The sequence below is a fragment of the Macaca mulatta genome, chromosome 9 (assembly GCF_049350105.2).
Source record: "Macaca mulatta isolate MMU2019108-1 chromosome 9, T2T-MMU8v2.0, whole genome shotgun sequence".
NCBI lineage: Eukaryota > Metazoa > Chordata > Mammalia > Primates > Cercopithecidae > Macaca > Macaca mulatta.
This window is the reverse complement of record NC_133414.1, coordinates 109,433,882-109,454,465: the sequence shown is the minus strand read 5'-3', so window position 1 is coordinate 109,454,465 and position 20,584 is coordinate 109,433,882. Positions and strand designations below refer to the sequence as shown.

General features: G+C 48.0%; 1 protein-coding gene across 13 annotated transcripts in view; it reads left to right on the top strand.

The window, feature by feature from the left end:
• The first annotated feature begins 6,373 nt into the window (after window positions 1–6,373).
• Window positions 6,374–20,584, top strand: part of RRP12 (ribosomal RNA processing 12 homolog) — a 47,887-nt gene continuing 33,676 nt past the window's right edge. For 6 of the 13 annotated variants that reach the window (XR_013398204.1, XR_013398203.1, XM_015147858.3 and 3 more), the window contains exons 1-8: window positions 6,374–6,606; window positions 7,162–7,391; window positions 11,121–11,204; window positions 14,579–14,655; window positions 18,069–18,174; window positions 18,373–18,489; window positions 19,871–20,009; window positions 20,119–20,246. Coding sequence is in view for 11 of the 13 variants with exons in the window: in XM_015147858.3 (XP_015003344.2) it covers window positions 6,468–6,606; window positions 7,162–7,391; window positions 11,121–11,204; window positions 14,579–14,655; window positions 18,069–18,174; window positions 18,373–18,489; window positions 19,871–20,009; window positions 20,119–20,246 (1,020 nt within the window). In the remaining 2 variants the exon portion in view is untranslated. The remainder of the gene's footprint in view (window positions 6,607–7,161; window positions 7,392–11,120; window positions 11,205–14,578; window positions 14,656–18,068; window positions 18,175–18,372; window positions 18,490–19,870; window positions 20,010–20,118; window positions 20,247–20,584) is intronic. The other 7 variants (XM_015147859.3, XM_077947010.1, XM_077947012.1 and 4 more) reach the window with 4 other exon arrangements.

Below are 20,584 nucleotides of genomic sequence, written 5' to 3'. Positions count from 1 at the left end.
CCAGGAAAAGGATGGGAAGTCTGCCACTACCCTTGGCCTCTGCATCTCCCCATCTGATTTGCAAAATCCCAGCCTACTAGTTGGTGTTGCAGGCTCTCTATAGGGTTTTAGCCCTAACAGGTTGTTGGTAGCACTCCCTCTGGTGGCAAAGATGCACCACTGACCCCTCTGTAAAGCACAGTACTACACATTTACAGTAATTTGACACATATACACAGTTTCTTTTATTTTTATTTATTTTTTATTTATTTTTTTGAGACAGAGTCCCACTCTGTTGCCCAGGCTGGAGTGCAGTGGCATGATTTCGGCTCACTGCAACCTCTGCCTCCCGGGTTCAAGCGATTCTCCTGCCTCAGCCTCCCAAGTAGTTGGGATTACAGGTGTGCACCACAACACCTGGTTAATTTTTGTATTTTTAGTAGAGACGGGATTTCACTATGTTGGCCAGGCTGGTCTCGAACTACTGACCTCAGGTGATCCACCCGCCTTGGCCTTCCAAAGTGCCGGGATTACAGGTGTAAGCCACTGTGCACAGCCACAAATACATAATTTCACACTGAATCCTCACAGCAGCCCAGTGAGTTCAGAATTATTATCACAACTTTCAGCCAGGCACAGTGGTTCACACCTGTAATCCCAGCACTTTGGGAAGCCAAGGTGGGTGGATCACTTGAGGTCAGGAGTTTGAGACCAGCCTGGCCAACATGGTGAAACCCCATCTCTACTAAAATTACAAATAGTCAGCTGAGTGTGGTGGCATGTGCCTGTAATCCCAGCTACTTGGGAGCCTGAGGCAGGAGAATTGCTTGAACCCAGGAGTTGGAGGTTGCAGTGAGCCAAGATCGCGCCACTGCACTCCAGCCTGGGCAATAGAGTAAGCATTTCAGAAAAAAAAAAGGAATTATTATCATAACTTTAAATAATATGACACATTAGAATGTGTAAAAAAAAATGTATAAATAAATAAATAAAGGGAAAAAAAAGAACAGGAATCAGAGACTTAGAGAGGTTAAATCCCTTGCTTGGTTTATAGTTGAAGTATGTCCCGTCTTGAACCCAGCGCTTTACCTGCCTTCTTTCAGCAATTATCCCAAGTCTAGACCTCTGGTCGTGAGCACAGCTTGCTTGTAACAGTTTCCACACTCTGCTTCCTTTTCCTCCCCCAGCCACCAGTTCCCTTTTCTCAGCCTTCCCACTGAGGTCTCAGCCTGTGTCCCAGGCACAGGGCCCCACTGGAGGGTGATAATGTCTCCAGAGGCTTGGAGGAGCTGAGGCCCAGAGTCTGAGCTGACTTCAGTCTTCTCTGCAGCGACACTTTCTCACGTCAACACACTTTATGCTCTCTCTGCTCTAGGTGTGAGGACCACTTTTTGTCGTTGTTTTTTGAGACAGTCTCACTCTGTCACCCAGGCTAGAGTGCAGTGGCACAATCTCGAATCACTGCAACCTCCGCCTCCCAAATTCAAGCGATCCTCCCACCTCAACCTCTGAGCAACTGGGACTACAGGTGCCTGCTATCATGCCTGGTTAATTGTCATATTTTTTGTAGAGATGGGGTTTCACCATGTTATCCAGGCTGGTCTTGAACTCCTGGGCTCAAGTTATCTGCCCGCCTCAGCCTCCCAAAGTCCTGGCGTTACAGGCGTGAGCCACCGCCCCCGGCGTATTTTCAGTAAGTCCATAAAGTGTAATATACATATAAGCAGGGCATGGTGACTTACACCTATAATCCCAACACTTTGGGAGGCCAAGGTGAGCAGATCACTTGAAGCCAGGAGATCGAGATTTGTCTGGGCAACATAGCAAGGCTCTGTCTCTTAAAAAAAATTAGCTTGGTGTGGTGGATATGTGTCTGTAGCCCCAGCTATTTGGGAGGCTGAAGCAGGAGGATGGCTTGAATTCAGGAGTTTAAGGTTATAGTGAGCCATGATCATGCCACTGGACTCCAGCCTGGGTGACAGAGTGAGGCCCTATCTTTAAAAAAAAAAAAGAAAAGGCCAGGCGCGGTGGCTCAAGCCTGTAATCCCAGCACTTTGGGAGGCCGAGACGGGCGGATCACGAGGTCAGGAGATCGAGACCATCCTGGCTAACACGGTGAAACCCCGTCTCTACTAAAAAATACAAAAATCTAGCCGGGCGAGGTGGCGGGCGCCTGTAGTCCCAGCTGCTCGGGAGGCCGAGGCAGGAGAATGGCGTAAACCCGGGAGGCAGAGCTTGCAGTGAGCTGAGATCCGGCCACTGCAGTCCAGCCTGGGCAACAGAGCAAGACTCCGTCTCAAAAAAAAAAAAAAAAAAAATTAGCCAGGCATATTAATGCATGCCTGTGTCCCAGCTACTCGGGAGGCAGAAGTGGGAGGATTGCTTGGGCCTGGAGGTCAAGGCTGCAGTGAGCCATGATTGTGCCACTGCATTTCAGCCTGAGTGACAGAGGAAGACTGTGTCTCAAAATAAATACATAATTAATTAAATAATAAATAAATGGGATTATAACTATGTACTCTTTTGTGTCTGGAGTCTTTTACTTAACCTAGGTCATGCATGATGTTATATGTAGCAGTAGTTCCTTCTCATTGCTATACAGAGTCAAATGCTATAGTATTCCATTATATATCAATATGTCACAATTTATCCATTCTGCTCTATCTGTCTGCCTGTCTTATCTATCTGTCTGTCTGTCTATCTATCTATCTATCTATATTTTAGACACAGAGTCTCACTCTGTTGCCCAGGCTGGAGTGTAGTGGCATGATTATAGCTCACTCTAACCTTGAATTCCTGGGCTCAAGTGATCCTCCTTAGTTTCCCAAGTACAGGTACATGCCACCACATGTTGATAATTTTTAATTTTATTTTTTTAGAGATGGGGTCTCACTATTTTGCCCAGATTGGTCTTGAACTGTTGGCCTGAAGCAATCCTCCTGCCTCAGCCTCCCAAAGCACTAGGATTATAGGTGTGAACCACTGCATCCAGCCTCATTCTACTGTTGATGGACATTTTATTATTTCCATTGTGAACATCCTCCTATATCTCTTTTTTGCATACAAGTAAACATCTCTGTTGAGTAAATACGCAGGAATGTATTGCTGGGTTATGGAGCAGGCCTGTATTTAGTTTTAGTAGATACTATCACACAGTTTTCCAAAATGGTTGTATCCTTTATACTCCAACGGCAGCATATTTGCCAGTTTCTCCACATCCTTACCAACATTAGTAATGCTAGTCTTTTTAATTTTAGCCATTCTGGTGGGTGCATAGTGGCATTTCACTGTGATTTTAATTTGTATTTCCATGTTGATAATGAAACTGAGTATCTTTTCTGTTCTAGTCTGTGTTTTTCCTTTTTTTTTTTCTTGAGACAAAGTCTCATTGTGTCACCCAGGCTGGAGTGCAGTGGTGCTATTATAGCTTACTACAAATCTCAAACTCCTGGGCTGAAGAGATTCTCCTGTCTCAGCTTCCCAGGTAGCTGGGACCATGGGCGCACGCCACTGCACCCCGCTATTTTGCTTAGTTTTTGAGGAGACAGGTCTTGCTGCGTTGGCCAGGCTGGTCTCCAACTCCTGGACTCAAGTGATCCTCCTGCCTCAGCCTCCTAAAGTGCTGGTATTACAGGCGTGAGCTACCATGCCTGGCCTGTTTTTCATATATTTCTTGGCCATTTGGATATTCATTTTTGTGAAGTGCCTGTTCATGTCTTTTTTCTTTTTTGTACAATACACCATGATGTTCAGCTGTTCATGTCTTTTGCCCATTTTTCTTTTTTTTTTCTTTTTTTTTGAGACATAGTCTCACTGTGGCGCCCAGGCTAGAGTGCAGTGGCACGATCTCAGCTCACTGTAACCTCCACCTCCTGGGTTCAAGTAATTCTCCTGCCTCAGCCTCACAGGTAGCTGGGACTACAGGCACCCACCACCACGCCCAGCTTAATTTTTTTTTTTTGTATTTTTAGTAGAGATGGGGTTTCACTGTGTTGGCCAGGTCTTGAACTCCTGACCTCGTGATCCATTTTTTTTTAAATTTTGTTTCCTTTCTGAGACAGGGTCTCACTCTGTCACCCAGACTGGGGTACAGTGGTGCAATCACGGCTCACTACAGCCTCGACCTTCTCTGGGCTCCCACCTCAGCCTCCTGAGTTGCTGGACTATACAGACTCACACCACCATGCTCAGCTAATTTTTGTATGTTTTGTAGAGACTGGGGTCTCATGATGTTGCTCAGGCTGGTCTTGAACTCCTGGGCTAGAGCAATCCTCCCTCCCCTCTACTCCCTGCCCCCGGGCCTCCCACAGTGTTGGAATTACAGGCCAGGTGAGCCACTGCACCCACCTGCCCATTCTTTTTATTGGATTGTCTGCCTTGTTCTTACTGATTGGTAGGAATTCTTTTTTGTTTGTTTGTTTTTGTTTTGTTTTTGTTTTTTTTGAGATGGAGTCTCGCTCTGTCGCCAGGCTGGAGTGCAGTGGCGCGATCTTGGCTCACGGCAAGCTCCGCCTCCCGGGTTCAAGCCATTCTCCTGCCTCAGCCTCCTGAGTAGCTGGGACTACAGGCGCCCGCCACCACGCCCGGCTAATTTTTTGTATTTTTTAACAGAGACAGGGTTTCACCGTGGTCTCGGTCTCCTGACCTTGTGATCCACCCGCCTCGGCCTCCCAAAGTGCTGGGATTACAGGCGTGAGCCACCGCGCCCGGCAGGAATTCTTTATATATTGTAGATATACTTTGTTAGTTATATATATCTTCTTCCAAAGAATGCTGCTAAAGGTTTAGAATAAAGCTGCTGGGCAAGAGGGAAGAGAAATGTGTCTTTTGTAAGGTTTGTGATCTGGTTGAAGGATTTTAAGGAGGGCCTCAGGGAGTGGGGATAAACTGGACTGGTTGCTGGTTCTGAGGTGGAATTAGAACTGGGAATTGGCTAGGTGCCGGGTGTGGTGGCTCATGCCTGTAATCCCAGCACTTTGGGAGGTGGGCAGATCACCTGAGGTAAGGAGTTCGAGACCAGCCTGGCCAACATTGTGAAACTCTGTCTCTACTGAAAATACAACAACAACAACAACAACAAAATCAGCCGGGCGTGGTGGTGCATGCTTATAATTCCAGCTACTTGGGAGGCTGAGGCAGAAGAATCACTTGAACCTGAAAGGTGGAGGTTGCAGTGAGCCGAGATCGCATCACTGCACTCCAGCCTAGGCGCCAGAGCAAGACTCCGTCTCCACAAAAAAAAAAAAAAAAGAGAGAGAGAGAGAACCAGAGATTAACTAGGGATGGAATGCTGTCATAAGGCAAGGGTGGCAGCAACCGAGTATCTCCAGTAACAAATGAAAATAGCAAAGCTTGTCTAGAAGACACTGACTGCTTTTTTCTCTTTTCAGGTCAAGCTAATTTTCACCCTTTCAAGTCTCCATAAGTTTTGACTTTTTCTTTTTTCTTTCTTTTTTTCTTTTTTTGAGACAGAGTTTTGCTCTTGTTGCCCAGGCTGGAGTGCAATGGCGTGATCTCGGCTCACCACAACCTCTGCCTCCCAGGTTCAAGCGATTCTCCTGTCTCAGCCTCCTGAGTAGCTGGGATTATAGGAATGTGTGACCATGCCCGACTTATTTTGTATATTTAGTAGAGACAGGGTTTCTCCATGTTGGTCAAGCTGGTCTCGAACATCCTGACCTCAGGTGATCTGCCTGCCTCGGCCTCCCAGAGTGTTGGGATTACATATATACTTTTATATGAGAGTATATGACTTTCATATAAATGTTTCTAGGCTTAATTTTGAAAATAGATTTTCAAAAACAACTTTTTGTTGTTAACTGCAAAAGAATTCCAGTTTTTTGTTTGCTTTGTTTTGTTTTTTTGAGACAGTCTTACTCTGTTGTCCAGGCTGGAGTGCCAAGGTGCAATCTTGGCTCACTGCAACCTCCGCCTCCCGAGTTCAAGTGATTCTTGTGCCTCATCCTCCCGAGTAGCTGTGATTACAGGTGCGCGCCACCAAGCCCAGCTAATTTTTGTATTTTAGTGGAGACGGGGTTTCACCCTGGTGATCAGGGTGGTCTCGAACTCCTGACCTCAAATGATCCACCCGCCTCAGCCTCCCAGAGTGCTGGGATTACAGGCATGAGCCACCACGCCCGGCCACGCCCGGCCACACTCCAGTTTTATAAGGCTCACTCCTGTGGCCCTGAAACCTGGTCCTGGCTGGAGTAAGAATCCCATAGAACTGGAGTAAGAACCCCATAGAACTTAGCAACCTAACTTCCTCCCTAGCAACAGATCTCCTTGGAGCTCCTCCCCATTCGAAGCCAGGAAGGGGCGTAAAACCGGATGTTGACTGTTTTACCATAGTAATGCACACGAATCCGGAAGTGACGCCGGAAGAGGAGGACGTGAAGACTACAGGGTATCCACGTGGGTTCTGAGCGCGTTTCCACGTTCCTGGAAGCCGGTCGTTTAAGCTCAGTGCCGGCCACGGCTTAGTCAACATGGGTCGCTCGGGAAAGTTGCCCTCTGGTGTCTCAGCTAAGTTGAAGCGCTGGAAGAAAGGCCACAGCAGCGACAGCAATCCCGCCATCTGCCGCCACCGCCAGGCCGCCCGCAGCCGCTTCTTCAGCCGGCCGTCAGGTAGCTGGGTTGGGACCCGAGCTCAGCCGGCGGCGGGTTTCCGGGCAGACCTGGGTCCAGATGAGTCTGGGGCCTCTGGGAGAGTCCGGGGCCAGGCATTGGACCTTTCATCTCTTAGGATGTCGGATCTGGAGCCCTCTCTGAAGGGCAGCCCTTCCAATTTAGCAGATACAGAAACTGAGGTCCGCAGTAGGGAAATGTCTTGTGTAAGGTACCGCGGGTGTCAGAGTTGAGACTGATGGCTTGGACCTTGGATAACTCTTTACAGAGCGCTTTCACCTTCATTTATTTTCCAGGCCCTCTGAATGTAGGTCCCAGCCGATTCCCAGTGGCGTTTATGCCACTGCTACAGGCAAGCAGAAACTCTTACATGGAGGATTCCCTTTCTTCTTGGTTTTTCAAGTTTTTAGGCATACAGTGGGTTTATGAGACTGGCTGTGTTCAGAATTCAGCCTCTCGGGTTGGTGATTTGGCCTGAGCTGGTTTGTTTCCCAGGGGTTCTGTTCTCTTGACCAAAAGGAGACTTGGGCCTTATCTTGTGCCTCTGGCTCTCAGGAAGGAGTGACCTGACAGTCGATGCTCTGAAGTTACATAATGAGCTGCAGTCAGGGTCCTTGCGCTTGGGCAAAAGCGAAGTCCCCGAGACGCCCATGGAAGAAGAGGCAGAGCTGGCTCTCACCGAGAAGTCCTCGGGCACCTTCCTGAGTGGCCTTTCCGACTGCACAAACGTCACCTTCAGCAAAGTGCAGCGCTTCTGGGAGTCCAACTCGGCTTCCCACAAGGAGGTAGGAGCGAGGGTCAGGAGGGCCATTGGATAGTGAGGAGAGGCCAACTCATGCCTTTTCTTCAGCTCTGGCTGACGGTTTCCGATGACAACAGCTGGTATTTCTGGATGATGTGTCATCGCTCCTCCCTTTTATGTCCCCTCCTAGGGCAGGTTCCACTTTCTGCTTTTTATAAGAACATGTCCCCTGCTGAAGAAATACTTGAGGGTAGAAATATTTTCCAAACATCTCTCTCCTCAGGTGTATCTAACACAGCACTTCTTACACAGAGTATTTTCAGTAAACATATGTTGAGTAAATAAATGCTGAGTAACAGTTATTAGGAAACGTTTTATCTAGCAAGAACTAAATTTAATTTAATTTAATTCACGTATTTATTTTGAGACAGAGTCTCGCTCTGTTGGCCAGGCTGGAGTGCAGTGGCATGATCTTCGCTCACTACAACCTCCGTCTCCCGGGCTCAAGCAATCCTCCTGCCTCAGCCTCCCGAGTAGCTGTGATTACAGGCATGTGCCACCACGCCTGGCTAATTTTTTCTTTTTTTCTTTTTTTCTTTTTTTTTTTTTTTTTAGTAGAAAAGGGGTTTCACCATATTGGCCAGGCTGGTCTGAGCCTCCTAAAGTGCTGGGATTACAGGCATGAGCCACCGTGCCTGGCCTTACTTTTATTATTTTATCTATACTTTAAAGTTATATATATTTTTTGTTACTGAAATAAAAAATGTCAAAATTCTAAATGATATCAAAATGATAGAAGAAGAATAAAATGTGATGGTAGAGCCCCCAACTTGAGTCATTCACAGAGCTCCTGTTAATGGGTCATTGTCTGTCTTCCTGGACCAGCTCTGTCCAATAGTAATCTAAATTCAAGCCACATATGTAATTAATTAAAAAAATTTTAGTAGCCATATTAAAAACTGAAAGAAACAGGTAAAATAAATTAACCTTTTTTTTTTTTTTTTTTTCCCTGGAGACAGAGTTTCGCTCTTGTTGCCCAGTCTAGGGCGCAATGGTGCGATCTCGGCTCACTGCAACCTCCGCCTCCTGGGTTCAGGTGATTCTCCTGCCTCAGCCTCCCGAGTAGCTGGGATTACAGGTGTGAGCCACTGCGTCTGGCCCAAATTAATGTTAATAATGTACTTTATTTAACTCAGTATCTTTAAAATATTATCACTTCAATGTATAATCAATATATTTTACTACAGCATTATTTTTATGATACTAAGTCTTCAAAATCTAGTGTATAATTTACCCATATTCCCCTACTTAGATGCTAAATTTTCATTGGAAATACTTGGTTCGTGTGTATTTAGAGTTCATAACATTTATAGTTGTACAAGTAGATTTGCCTACTATGAATTACTGCGAACCTATTCGCCAGGTTGTTACAAATATATGTTTCCTAATAAATGGATCAAGTATTTTAAATTATGAGTAGTTAAAATTTAAAAATTAAATTTTCAGGCCAGGCGTAGTGGCTCACACCTGTAATCCTAGCACTTTGGGAGGCCGAGGTGGGCAGATCATTTGAGGTCAAGAGTTTGAGACCAGCCTGGCCAACATGGTGAAAACCCACCTCTACTAAAAAATTAGCCTGGCATGGTGGCATGCACCTGTAATCCCAGCTACTCAGGAAGCTGAGGCACGAGAATCGCTTGAACCCTGGAGGCGGAGGTTGCAGCAAACCAAGATTGCACCACTGTACTTCAGCCTGGGTGACAGAGTGAGACTCTGTCTCAAAAAAAAAAAAAAAGAAAAGAAAATATTTTTTACCCAATTTTGTTATTTAGGTTTACCAAAATGTGATTCGTTTCGTTTCTTTTTTTTTTGAGACAGAGTCTCACTTGGTCACCCAGGTTGGAGTGCAGTGGCTGATCAGCCTCCCAGCCTCCCAAGTAGCTGGGACTGCAGGGGAGTGCTACCATACCCAGCTAATTTTTGTATTTTTTGTAGAGATGAGGTTTGCCATATTGCTCAGATTGGTCTCAAACTCCGGGGCTCAACGGATCTGCCCACCTCAGCCTCTCAAAGTGCTGGGATTACAGGCATGAGCCACTGCCCTGCTTGATTAGTTTATTTTCTATCCACTGTTCTGCAACTTTTTCCCTACTGAACGATATTTATAAGTTAATATATAGTTGTTCTCATTCTTTTGAATAATGCACTATTTAAATCTTTCATTATTTATTATATGATACAGTCGGGTCTCCATATCTGCAGGTTCTGCACCTGCAGATTCAGCCAAGCATGGATTGAAAAATCTTTTTTTTTTTTTTTTTTTTGAGACGGAGTCTCACTCTGTGGCCCAGGCTGGAGTGCAGTGACCGGATCTCAGCTCACCGCAAGCTCCGCCTCCCGGGTTCACGCCATTCTCCTGCCTCAGCCTCCCGAGGAGCTGGGACTACAGGCGCCCGCCGCCTCACCCGGCTAGTTTTTTGTATTTTTTAGTAGAGACGGGGTTTCACCGGGTTAGCAAGGATGGTCTCGATCTGCTGACCTCGTGATCCACCCGTCTTGGCCTCCCAAAGTGCTGGGATTACAGGCTTGAGCCACCGCGCCCGGCGAAAAATCTTTTTAAAATAATAATAATATACCGGGTGAGGTGACTCACACCTGTAGCCCTAGCACTTTGGGAGGCTGAGGCGGGCAGATCACTTGAGGTCAGAAGTTCAAAACCAGCCTGGCCAGCATGGTGCAACCCCATCTCTACTTAAAATACAAAAAATTAGCTTGGCATAGTGGCACATGCCTGTAATCCCAGCTACTCAGGAGTCTGAGGCAGGAGAATCGCTTGAACCTGGGAGGTGGAGGTTGCAGTTAGCGGAGAGTGCGCCACTGCATTCCACCTTGGGCAACAGAGTGAGACTCTGTCTCAAAGCAACAACAACAACAAAAATACAACTATTTAGATAGCATTTACATTGTGTTAGGTGTTATAACTAATCTCGAGATGATTTAAAGTATATGGGAGGCCAGACATGGTGGCTCATGCCTGTAATCTCAGCACTTTGAGAGGCTAAGGAGAGCGATTACTTGAGGCCAGGAGTTCAAGACCAGCTTGGTCAACATAGTGAAACTGCATCTGTACTAAAAATACAGAAATTAGCCGGGTGTGATGGTGCACACCTGTAATCCCAGCTACTTGGGAGGCTGAGGCAGGAGAATCGCTTGAACCCAGAGGCAGAGGCTGCCGTGAGCTGAGATCATGCCACTGCACTCTTGTCTGGGTAACAGAGTGAGACTCTGTCTCAAAAAAAATAAAGTATATGAGCAGATGTATATAGGTTATACACAAATACTGCACCATTTTATATAAGGGACCTGAGCATCCTTGGATTTTGGTATCTTTAGGGGTCCTGGAACCAATCCCCCCCTCGATAACTGCAGTACATTAGAGACAACTACAGTACGTTATTAATCTCCTGTTGATGGCTTCTTGACCATTCCAATTTGTTGCTGCTATGAACATCCTTGTACGTAAATATTTGCACACTCATCTCATGCAGGTATTTCTACAAGGTTAGTACCTCATGGTGGAATTTTAGCAAGCATTTTCTGAGTCTTCTTATTTGCTGGGCCCCCTGGTATGGACCCAGGCCCTGAATGTTGCCTGTCTTGTCTGTCTCTGGGCTTTAACCGGAGATTAATCTGTGAAGGAGCAAGGAAAGAAGGCTCCCCTGGGGTGGGGTTAGGTCTCAAATAGTCACAGTGCTTTCTCCCTCCTGTGCAGATTTGTGCTGTTTTGGCTGCTGTCACTGAGGTGATTCGCTCCCAGGGAGGGAAGGAGACAGAGACTGAGTACTTCGCTGCTCTGGTGAGTGGGTGCCGCTGGAGGGTGAGTGTTCAGAGCAGCAGGTTATGCAAGATTTAGTGAGAAGACGAGTGCCCCTGGCATGTGGGGGTAGAGGACAGCCTTGACCAGATGAAAGTGCTGCATTTATTCTCAGGTGGCTTAGGAAGGCTGGTGGTATTTGCTACATTTCTATTTTCTCTTTCTTTTCTTTCTTTCTTTCTTTTTTTTTTTTTTTTTTTTGAGACGGAGTCTTGCTCTGTCACCCAGGCTGGAGTGCAGTGGCCGGATCTCAGCTCACTGCAAGCTCCGCCTCCCGGGTTTACGCCGTTCTCCTGCCTCAGCCTCCCGAGTAGCTGGGACTACAGGCGCCTGCCACCTCGCCCGGCTAGTTTTTTTGTATTTTTTAGTAGAGACGGGGTTTCACCGTGTTAGCCGGGATCGTCTCTCGATCTCCTGGCCTCGTGATCCGCCCGTCTCGGCCTCCCAAAGTGCTGGGATTACAGGCTTGAGCCACCGCGCCCGGCTTTTTTTTTTTTTTTAAGAGACCGGGTCTCACTATGTTGTCCAGGCTGGTTTCAAATTCCTGGGCTCAAACCGTCTTGTCATCTTGCCCTGGCCTCCCAAAGTGTTGGGATTACAGGCATGAGCCACTGCAACTGATTACTTAGTACTTTTTTTTTTGAGACGGAGTCTCGCACTGTCCCCCAGGCTGGAGTACAATGGCATGATTTCGACTTATTGCAACCTCTGCCTCCTGGGTTCATGTGATTCTTCTGCCTCAGCCTCCCAAGTAGCTGGGATTACAGGTGCACACCACCACACCCAGCTAATTTTTTGTATTTTTTTAGTAGAGAAGGGGTTTTACTATGTTGGCCAGACTTGTCTGGAACTCCTGACCTCATGATCTGCCTGCCTCAGCCTCTCAAAGTGCTGGGATTATAGGCATGAGCCGCCAGGCCTGGCCTACTTTTTTTTTTTAAACAGTCTCACTCTGTTGCCCAAGTTGGACTACAGTGGCACAATCCCAGTTCACTGCAACCTCTGTCTTATCGTATCAAGTGATTCTCATGCCTCAGCCTCCTGAGGACCTGGGATTACAGGTGTATGCCACCACACCTGGCTGATTTTTGTATTTTTAGTAGAGATGGGTTTTGACCCTATTGGCCCGGCTAGTCTCGAACTCCTGACCTCAGGTGATCCCCCCACCTCAGCCTCTCAAAGTGCTGGGATTATAGGTGTGAGCCACCATGCCTGGCCTTCTTATTACATTAAATAAATAAATATATATGTGTATATATGTGTGTGTGTGTATGTATATATATATTCTTTTTATTTTATTTTATTTTATTTTATTTTATTTTATTTTATTTTTTTTTTTTTAAACGGAGTCTCACGCTGTTGCCCAGGCTGGAGTGCAGTGGCGCGATCTCGGCTCACTGCAAGCTCCGCCTCCTGGGTTCACGCCATTCTCCTGCCTCAGCCTCCTGAGTAGCTAGGACTACAGGCGCCCGCCACCGCGCCCGGCTAATTTTTTGTATTTTTAGTAGAGACGGGGTTTCACTGTGGTCTCGATCTCCTGACCTTGTGATCCGCCCGCCTCGGCCTCCCAAAGTGCTGGGATTACAGGCTTGAGCCACCGCGCCCGGCCTCTTTTTATTTTATTTTTGGTGTTTTTTGTTGTTGTTTTTGTTTTGTTTTGGAGACAGGATCTCACTCTGTTGCCCAGGCTGGAGTGCAGTGGTATGATCATGGCTCACTGCAACCTCCAACTCCTGTGTTCAAATGATGATTGTGCTTAGCCTCCTGAGTAGTTGAGATTACAGGTGCCTGCCACCACACCCAGCTAATTTTTGTATTTTTAGTAGAGATGGAGTTTCGTCACGTTGCCCAGACTTGTCTTGAGCTCCTGGGCTGAATCAGTTCTCCCACTTCGGCCTCCCAAAGTGCTGGGATTATAGGCATGAGCCACCATGCCCAGCCTGGTTATTACATTTTTAAAGAATTGTTGGCCGGGCGCGGTGGCTCAAGCCTGTAATCCCAGCACTTTGGGAGGCCGAGACGGGCGGATCACGAGGTCAGGAGATCGAGACCATCCTGGGTAACACAGTGAAACCCCGTCTCTACTAAAAATACAAAAACTTAGCCAGGCGAGGTGGCAGGCGCCTGTAGTCCCAGCTACTTGGGAGGCTGAGGCAGGAGAATGGCCCGAACCCGGGAGGCGGAGCTTGCAGTGAGCTGAGATCCGGCCACGGCACTCCAGCCTGGGTGACAGAGCGAGACTCCTTCTCAAAAAAAAAAAAAAAAAAAAAAAAAAAAAGAAAGAATTGTTACAACACAAACAAAAAGAGCATACAACAGAGACCAAATGTGCATACAAAGCTGAAAATATTTACTGTCTGGTCCTTCATAGAAAAAGTTTGCCAACCTCTGCTCTAGAATAATGAAATAAATTAGATGGCAGTATATGTTTGGCTGGGTGTGGTGGCTTATGCCTTTAATCCTAGGACTTTGGGAGGTCAAGGTGGGACGAGTGCTTGAGGCTAGGAGTTCGACACCAGCCCGAGCAATATAGTGAGACCCTATCTCTCCAAAAAATAAAATAATTAGCCAAGTTTTATGGTGCATGCCTGTAGTTCTAGCTTCTTGGGAGGCTGATGTGAGAGGATCTCTTGAGCTTTGGAATTCAAGGTTACAGTGAGCTATGATCATATTTGTACTCCAACCTGGGAGGCCCTGTCTCTCAAAAAAAACTGTCTTTCTCTCTCTCTATATATATGCACGTAAACATGTTTATAGTGTTTTTTTTTTTTTTTTTTGAGACGGAGTCTCGCTCTGTTGCCCAGGCTGGAGTGCAGTGGCGCGATCTTGGCTCACTGCAACCTCCGCCTCCCGGGTTCAAGCGATTCTCCTGCCTCAGCCTCCCGAGTAGCTGGGATTATAGGCACCTGCACCACGCCCAGCTACTTTTTGTATTTTTAGTAGACATGAGGTTTCACCATGTTGGCCAGTCTGGTCTCGAACTCCTGACCTTGTGATCTGCCCGCCTCGGCCTCCCAAAGTACTGGGATTACAGGCATGAGCCACCGCGCCCAGCCACATATATATAGTTTTAATTATGTGTCAGGCAATATTTTATATATATTAATTCAATTAAACCTCACAACAACTTACAAGGTATGTAGCATTACTATCCCTACTTTACAAATTAAGAAACTGAGTCACAGATAGGTTAAATTACTAGCCTGAAACCACACAATGCCAGAGTCAGGATTTGAACCTCTGATACTGTGGTTCTCGGTCACAACTGTTCTGCTGGGCACATGTTCTCCGACTCTTTTTCCTGTTTGCTCAGTGTAAATTTTTATCCATTCACACCCCCTCAATCTGGCCCTCAGATGACAACAATGGAAGCAGTGGAGTCCCCGGAGTCCCTGGCCGCTGTTGCTTACCTGCTGAACCTTGTCCTGAAGCGGTGAGTTCTGCCTCCCGTTTGAACCCCAAGGCTTTTTGTGGAAGAGAGAAGGGAATGTGGACAGGAGAAACAGGATCAGGGAATTGTTTCTTAAAAAGATACTTGCTCTTCATGACCACTGTCTAGAGGCATGCAGAACGGGCCAGCGTGTGACATACCGTCATAAGCCTCTAGTGAGAAACCTCTAACAAAACTAGGCTGTCCTGAACCCCTGGTAATAGAATCATTTACCTTTATGCCAAGAAGATTGGGAAAGCACCAGAATCTTCACGTGGTGTGTGCCCAGGCAGTCTTTCAGGAGCTCATGCTGTGAGATCTAAAGTTCTCATTTGATTGTCCAAAACAAAAGGCACGTCCGTAGGGCCTGCAGTGCTTCCCTGGTTCCATGTGTGCTAAGTGTGTTCATGACAGAATCCAGTGTGCGTTCCTTATCGAGGAGCAGAAAATCATTGTGAAAGTGTTGAAGGCAAAAGCAGAGTCAGAAAGCTCTATTGAAAATGAAACTTTTTTGGCTGGGTGCGGTGGTTCACACCTATAATCCCAGCACTTTGGGTGGCCGAGGCGGGCGAATCAAGAGATCAGGAGTTCGAGACCATCCTGGCCAACATGGTGAAACCCCGTCTCTACTAAAAATACAAAAATTAGCTGGGTAGGCTACATGCTGTGGCTCATGCCTGTAACCCCAGCACTTTGGGAAGCTGAGGTGGGCAGATCACCTGAGGTCAGGAGTTCAAGACCAACCTGGCCAACATGGTGAAACCCTGTCAAAAATTAGCTGGGCATGGTGGCAGGCGCCTGTAATTCAGCTACTCGGGAGGCTGAGGCGGGAGAGTTAGTTTCAACCCGGTAGGCAGAGGTTGCAGTGAGCTGAGATCGTGCCATTGCACTCCAACCCTGTCAACAGTGTAAGACTCTATCTCAAAAAAAAAAAAAAAGAAAGAAAGAAAATGAAAATTGTTTTGAGTAATAAAAATTAAAAGTCATGGCTGGGCGCAGTGGGTCACACCTGTAATCCCAGCACTTTTGGAGGCTGAGGCAGGAGGATTGCTTGCGGCCAGGAGTTCGAGACCAGCCTGGCCAACATGGTGAAACGCTGTCTCTACTAAAAATACAAAATTAGCCAGATGTGGTGGTGCACAGCTGTAATCCCAGCTACACGGGAGGCTGAGGCAGGAGAATCACTTGAACCCAGGATATGGAGGTTGCAGTGAGCCAAGATCAAGCCACTGCAGTCCAGCCTGGGCAACAGAGTGAGATTCTATCTCAATAAAATAAATAAATAATAAAGTAAAAAAAAAAGCAAAAACCTTGATTCTTTAAGATGAAAAAGTTCTTGAGATTGATTGCACAACAATGTGAATGTACTTGGCTGGGTGCAGTGACACACACCTATAATCCCAGCACTTTGGGAGGCTGAGGCAGATGGATTGCTTGAGCTCAGGAGTTTGAAACCAGCCTGGGCAACATGGCAAAACCTCATCTCTACAAAAGAATACAAAAATGAGCTAGGCGTGGTAGCATGCACCTGTAGTCTCAGCTACTTGGGTGGTGGAGGTTGCAGTGAGCCTAATTGTGCCACTACACTCCAGCTTGGGTGACGAGTGAGACCCTGTCTCCAAAAAAAAAAACCCACAACATGAATATACTTAACAGTACTGAATGATATACCTAAGAATCATTGAAATGATGTTTGGTTTGTTTGTTTGCTTGTTTGTTTGTTTGTTTTTTGAGACGGAGTCTTGCTCTGTCTCCCAGGCTGGAGTGCAGTGGCGCCATCTTGGCTCACTGCAAGCTCCACCTCCCAGGTTCATGCCATTCTCCTGCCTCAGCCTCCCAAGTAGCTTGGACTACAGGCACCTGCCACCATGCCCGGCTAATTTTTTGTATTTTTAGTAGAGATGGGGTTTCACCGTGTTAGACAGGATGGTCTTGATCTCCTGACCTCGTGATCTACCCGCCTCATCCTCCCAAAGTGCTGGGATTACAGGCGTGAGCCACTGCACCTGGCCGAAATGATGTTTTATCTTATGTGTATTTTACCACAATTAGAAATTTATTTATTTATTTATCTTTGAGATGGAGTTTTACTCTTGTTACCCAGGGTGGAGGGCAATGGCGCAATCTCGGCTTACCCCACCCTCCACCTCCCGGGTTCAAGTGATTCTCCTGCCTCAGTCTCCCAAGTAGCTGGGATTACAAGCATGCGCCATCACGCCCAGTAATTTTGTATTTTTAGTAGATACAGTGTTTCTCCATGTTTGTCAGGCTGGTCTCAAACTCCCGACCTCAGGTGATCCACCAGCCTCGGCCTCCCGAAGTGCTGGGATTGCAGGCGTGAGCCACCATGCCCGGCCACAAATTTTAAAATACAATTTAGGCCAGGTGCAGTGGCTCACGCCTGTAATCCCAGCACTTTGGGAGGCCGAGGCGGGCGGATCACGAGGTCAGGAGATCAAGACCATCCTGGCTAACACGGTGAAACCCCATCTCTACTAAAAATACAAAAAATTAGCCGGGAGTGGTGGTGGGCACCTGTAGTCCCAGATACTCAGGAGGCTGAGACAGGAGAATGACGTGAATCCAGGAGGCGGAGTTTGCAGTGAGCCGAGATTGCGCCACTGCACTCCAGCCTGGGTGATAGAGCGAGACTCCGTCTCAAAAAAAAAAAAAACGGCCGGGCGCGGTGGCTCAAGCCTGTAATCCCAGCACTTTGGGAGGCCGAGACGGGCAGATCACGAGGTCGGGAGATCGAGACCATCCTGGTTAACACGGTGAAACCCCGTCTCTACTAAAAAATACAAAAAACTAGCCGGGCGAGGTGGCGGGCGCCTGTAGTCCCAGCTACTCGGGAGGCTGAGGCAGGAGAATGGCGTGAACCCGGGAGGCGGAGCTTGCAGTGAGCTGAGATCCGGCCACTGCACTCCAGCCTGGGTGACAGAGCAAGACTCCGTCTCAAAAAAAAAAAAAAAAAAAAAAAAAAACAGAATACAATGTAAAAAATACTTGTGTATCAGGTGGCATTCTACAACATAAGGCCCTGGGTGACTTGGGTCATTATACCAGGGAGTGTGAGTGTTGGCCCCTAGGAGGGGCATCCCTGGAGCAGTGAGTGGCAGAAGGGAGGGAAGGGGTTGTTGGCCCCAGGCTTGCTGGAGCTGTGAACTGCCAGGGGAGGTGGAGAGAGGATTGGTGTGAGTTTATGAGTGGGTAGTGGGAAGGTGAGGGAGGCAGGGATCCCGGGTGGAAAGCACACTGAGCTGGCTGATACGGTGGGCACCTGTTCTGACTTTGTTGCTTACTTGCTGAGTGACTGTGCCACCAGCGCCCCTTGCCCTGTCCTTGGTACCACAAGGGGCTGCACCAGCTGCTCTTCAGGGATCCTCTGGGGTGACCGTCTATGTTCTTTCCCACAGTGTTCCCAGCCCTGTGCTCATTAAGAAGTTCTCTGATACCTCCAAAGCCTTCATGGATATCATGTCAGCCCAGGCCAGCAGTGGCTCCACCTCTGTCCTCCGATGGGTTAGTGTCTGGGGTTTAGTTTCTCATCTGGCATTTCCCAGAGCCTGTCTGATTTGGTGATGCTTGGATGTTCCCTGAGAGGGGTTTAGGCACCCTGGGGACCTCAGACAGATGGGATTTTCTGGAGTCAGTGAGAACCTGGGCTCTTTTCCCTCCTGGCCAAGGCTGGTGGCACTGAGGGCTCTGACTTTCTTCCAGGTCCTTTCCTGCCTGGCCACCCTTCTGCGCAAGCAAGACCTGGAGGCCTGGGGCTACCCTGTGACCCTTCAGGTGTACCATGGGCTGCTGAGCTTCACGGTGCATTCCAAGCCCAAGGTGAGAAAATGTGACAAGGGGACAGCCACCACTCGGCCCAGCGCAGCCCAGACTTGGCTAGCTGAGTGGCATTGGGGAGCTTGCCCTGAGTACTGGCTTCTGATTTCTGCCTCTGAGGCACCATGCATTTAGATGCAGAAGGCGGGGCGGCTCTTCCTCCTCCAGGAGGCTGTTCCCTGTCAGCCCTGTCTGAGTCTCTGGTGCCTTGTCAGCCATTGCCCTGTTGACATGGACTCTCCCCGTATGTCTGTTTACCTTGGTAGGGAGGGTGGCGTAGCTGGGGGAGTCACACAGACCTGAGTTGGATCCTGAATTCACTGCTCGAGGTGTGAGCAGTGAATTGGGAGGCCAAAGTGGGAGGATCATTTGAGGTCAGGAGTTAGAGACCAGCCTGACCAACAGAGTGAAACCTCGACTCTACGAAAAATATAAAAATTAGCTGAGCATGGTGGTGGGCGCTTGTAATCCCAGCTACTCGGGAGGCTGAGGCAGGAGATCGCTTGAACCCAGGAGGCAGAGGTTGCAGTAAGCCAAGATTGCACCACTGCACTCCAGCCTGGGCAACAGAATGAGACTCCATCTCAAAAGAAAAAAAAAAGAAATAGAGATAATCACACCAGCTTTGCTACAGAGTTGTGGGGAGACTCCAGTGTTCCCCACAGGCCTGGTGCATCTCCTGGCTTACGGCAGGTGCTTGGGAAGTGGTGGTTCCCCACTGTTTCTTCTGGAAATTTAGGGCAGAAGGTGGTAACAATAACAGTCATGTAATCACTCCCAGTGCTGAGCACCATCAGCCCAGATGCTCTCATGCCTTCTTCCCTCGGTGCTCACATGATCTTTTCCTCACCTTCTTCAGCTCTCACTGCAGTGGCACTTCACTGTGGTGACACTTTCCTGACCACTGTATAAGAAGTGGCAGCCCCTGCCTGATTGTCTGCAAAGTACTTTTTAACCTTCTGCTATGTATTTGTTTTCCGCCTCCCAGCTGGAAGGTGTGTTGCCTGCTATTCACTGCCAGTTTGCCAGGACCTAGAACAGCGCCTGGCTTGGTGGACACACCGTGTTTGCTGGATGATTGAGGGAATGAAGAACCCCCTGTTTTAAAGATGATACTGAAACTCAGAAATTAGGTAGTTGGGCTTGCTTAAGGCCATTTGGTGAGTTAGTTGTAGTGCAGGGATTTGAACCAAGGTTTGTCTTGCTTCACAGCTCAGGATTCTGTACACATGAAGGCCCTGGCATAGCACTGGATCTGTAGTAGTTAGATAATCATTGGATCTATATGTTCAGCCAAAGCTAATTGGTTGGTGCTTATGCCAGACACCCATGATGCTGGTGGAATGCTGATTTGGCCTTGTCCCCTGCTCTCCTTGCCCCTCAGATCCGGAAGGCTGCCCAGCATGGAGTATGCTCAGTCCTCAAGGGCAGTGAATTCATGTTTGGCGAAAAGGCCCCTGCCCATCATCCTGCTGCCGTTTCCACTGCCAAGTTCTGCATCCAGGAGATTGAGAAGTCTGGAGGTGGGGAAGCCAATGGAGGGCAGGTGGATGGGAGGCAGTGGCTGGCAGAGCAGGACAGGGCCTGCTGCAGGGCGGGGGCTGGTGTCTCAATTCCACTTCTGTCTATCAGGCTCCAAGGAGGCCACCACCACGCTGCACATGCTGACGCTGCTGAAGGACCTGCTGCCCTGCTTCCCAGAAGGCCTGGTGAAGAGCTGCAGTGAGACTCTCCTCAGGGTCATGACCTTGAGCCATGTGGTGAGCTCAGGCCCAAGAGCTAGAGGAAGGGAGGTCTGCAGTGGTGGCATTTGAGGAACTCGCTGGTCAGTCAAAATGCAGGGCCTGGGGTCTCCCTGCCTGTGTTCTTAGGCTAAAACCAACAGTACTACATCAATCTGTGGTGTTTGGCTAGGCCAGGCCATATCAGAGTCCTCTTCCAGATGGAAGCTGACCTCAGAGATCAGGTCAGAGTCAGGGTGGATCTGTAGTGGGCTGGTAAACCCTCCTGCCCCAGCTCTATGTACCCTATACCAAATTTTTTTTTTTTTTTTTTGAGATGGATTTCGCTCTTGTTGCCCAGGCTGGAGTGCAATGGC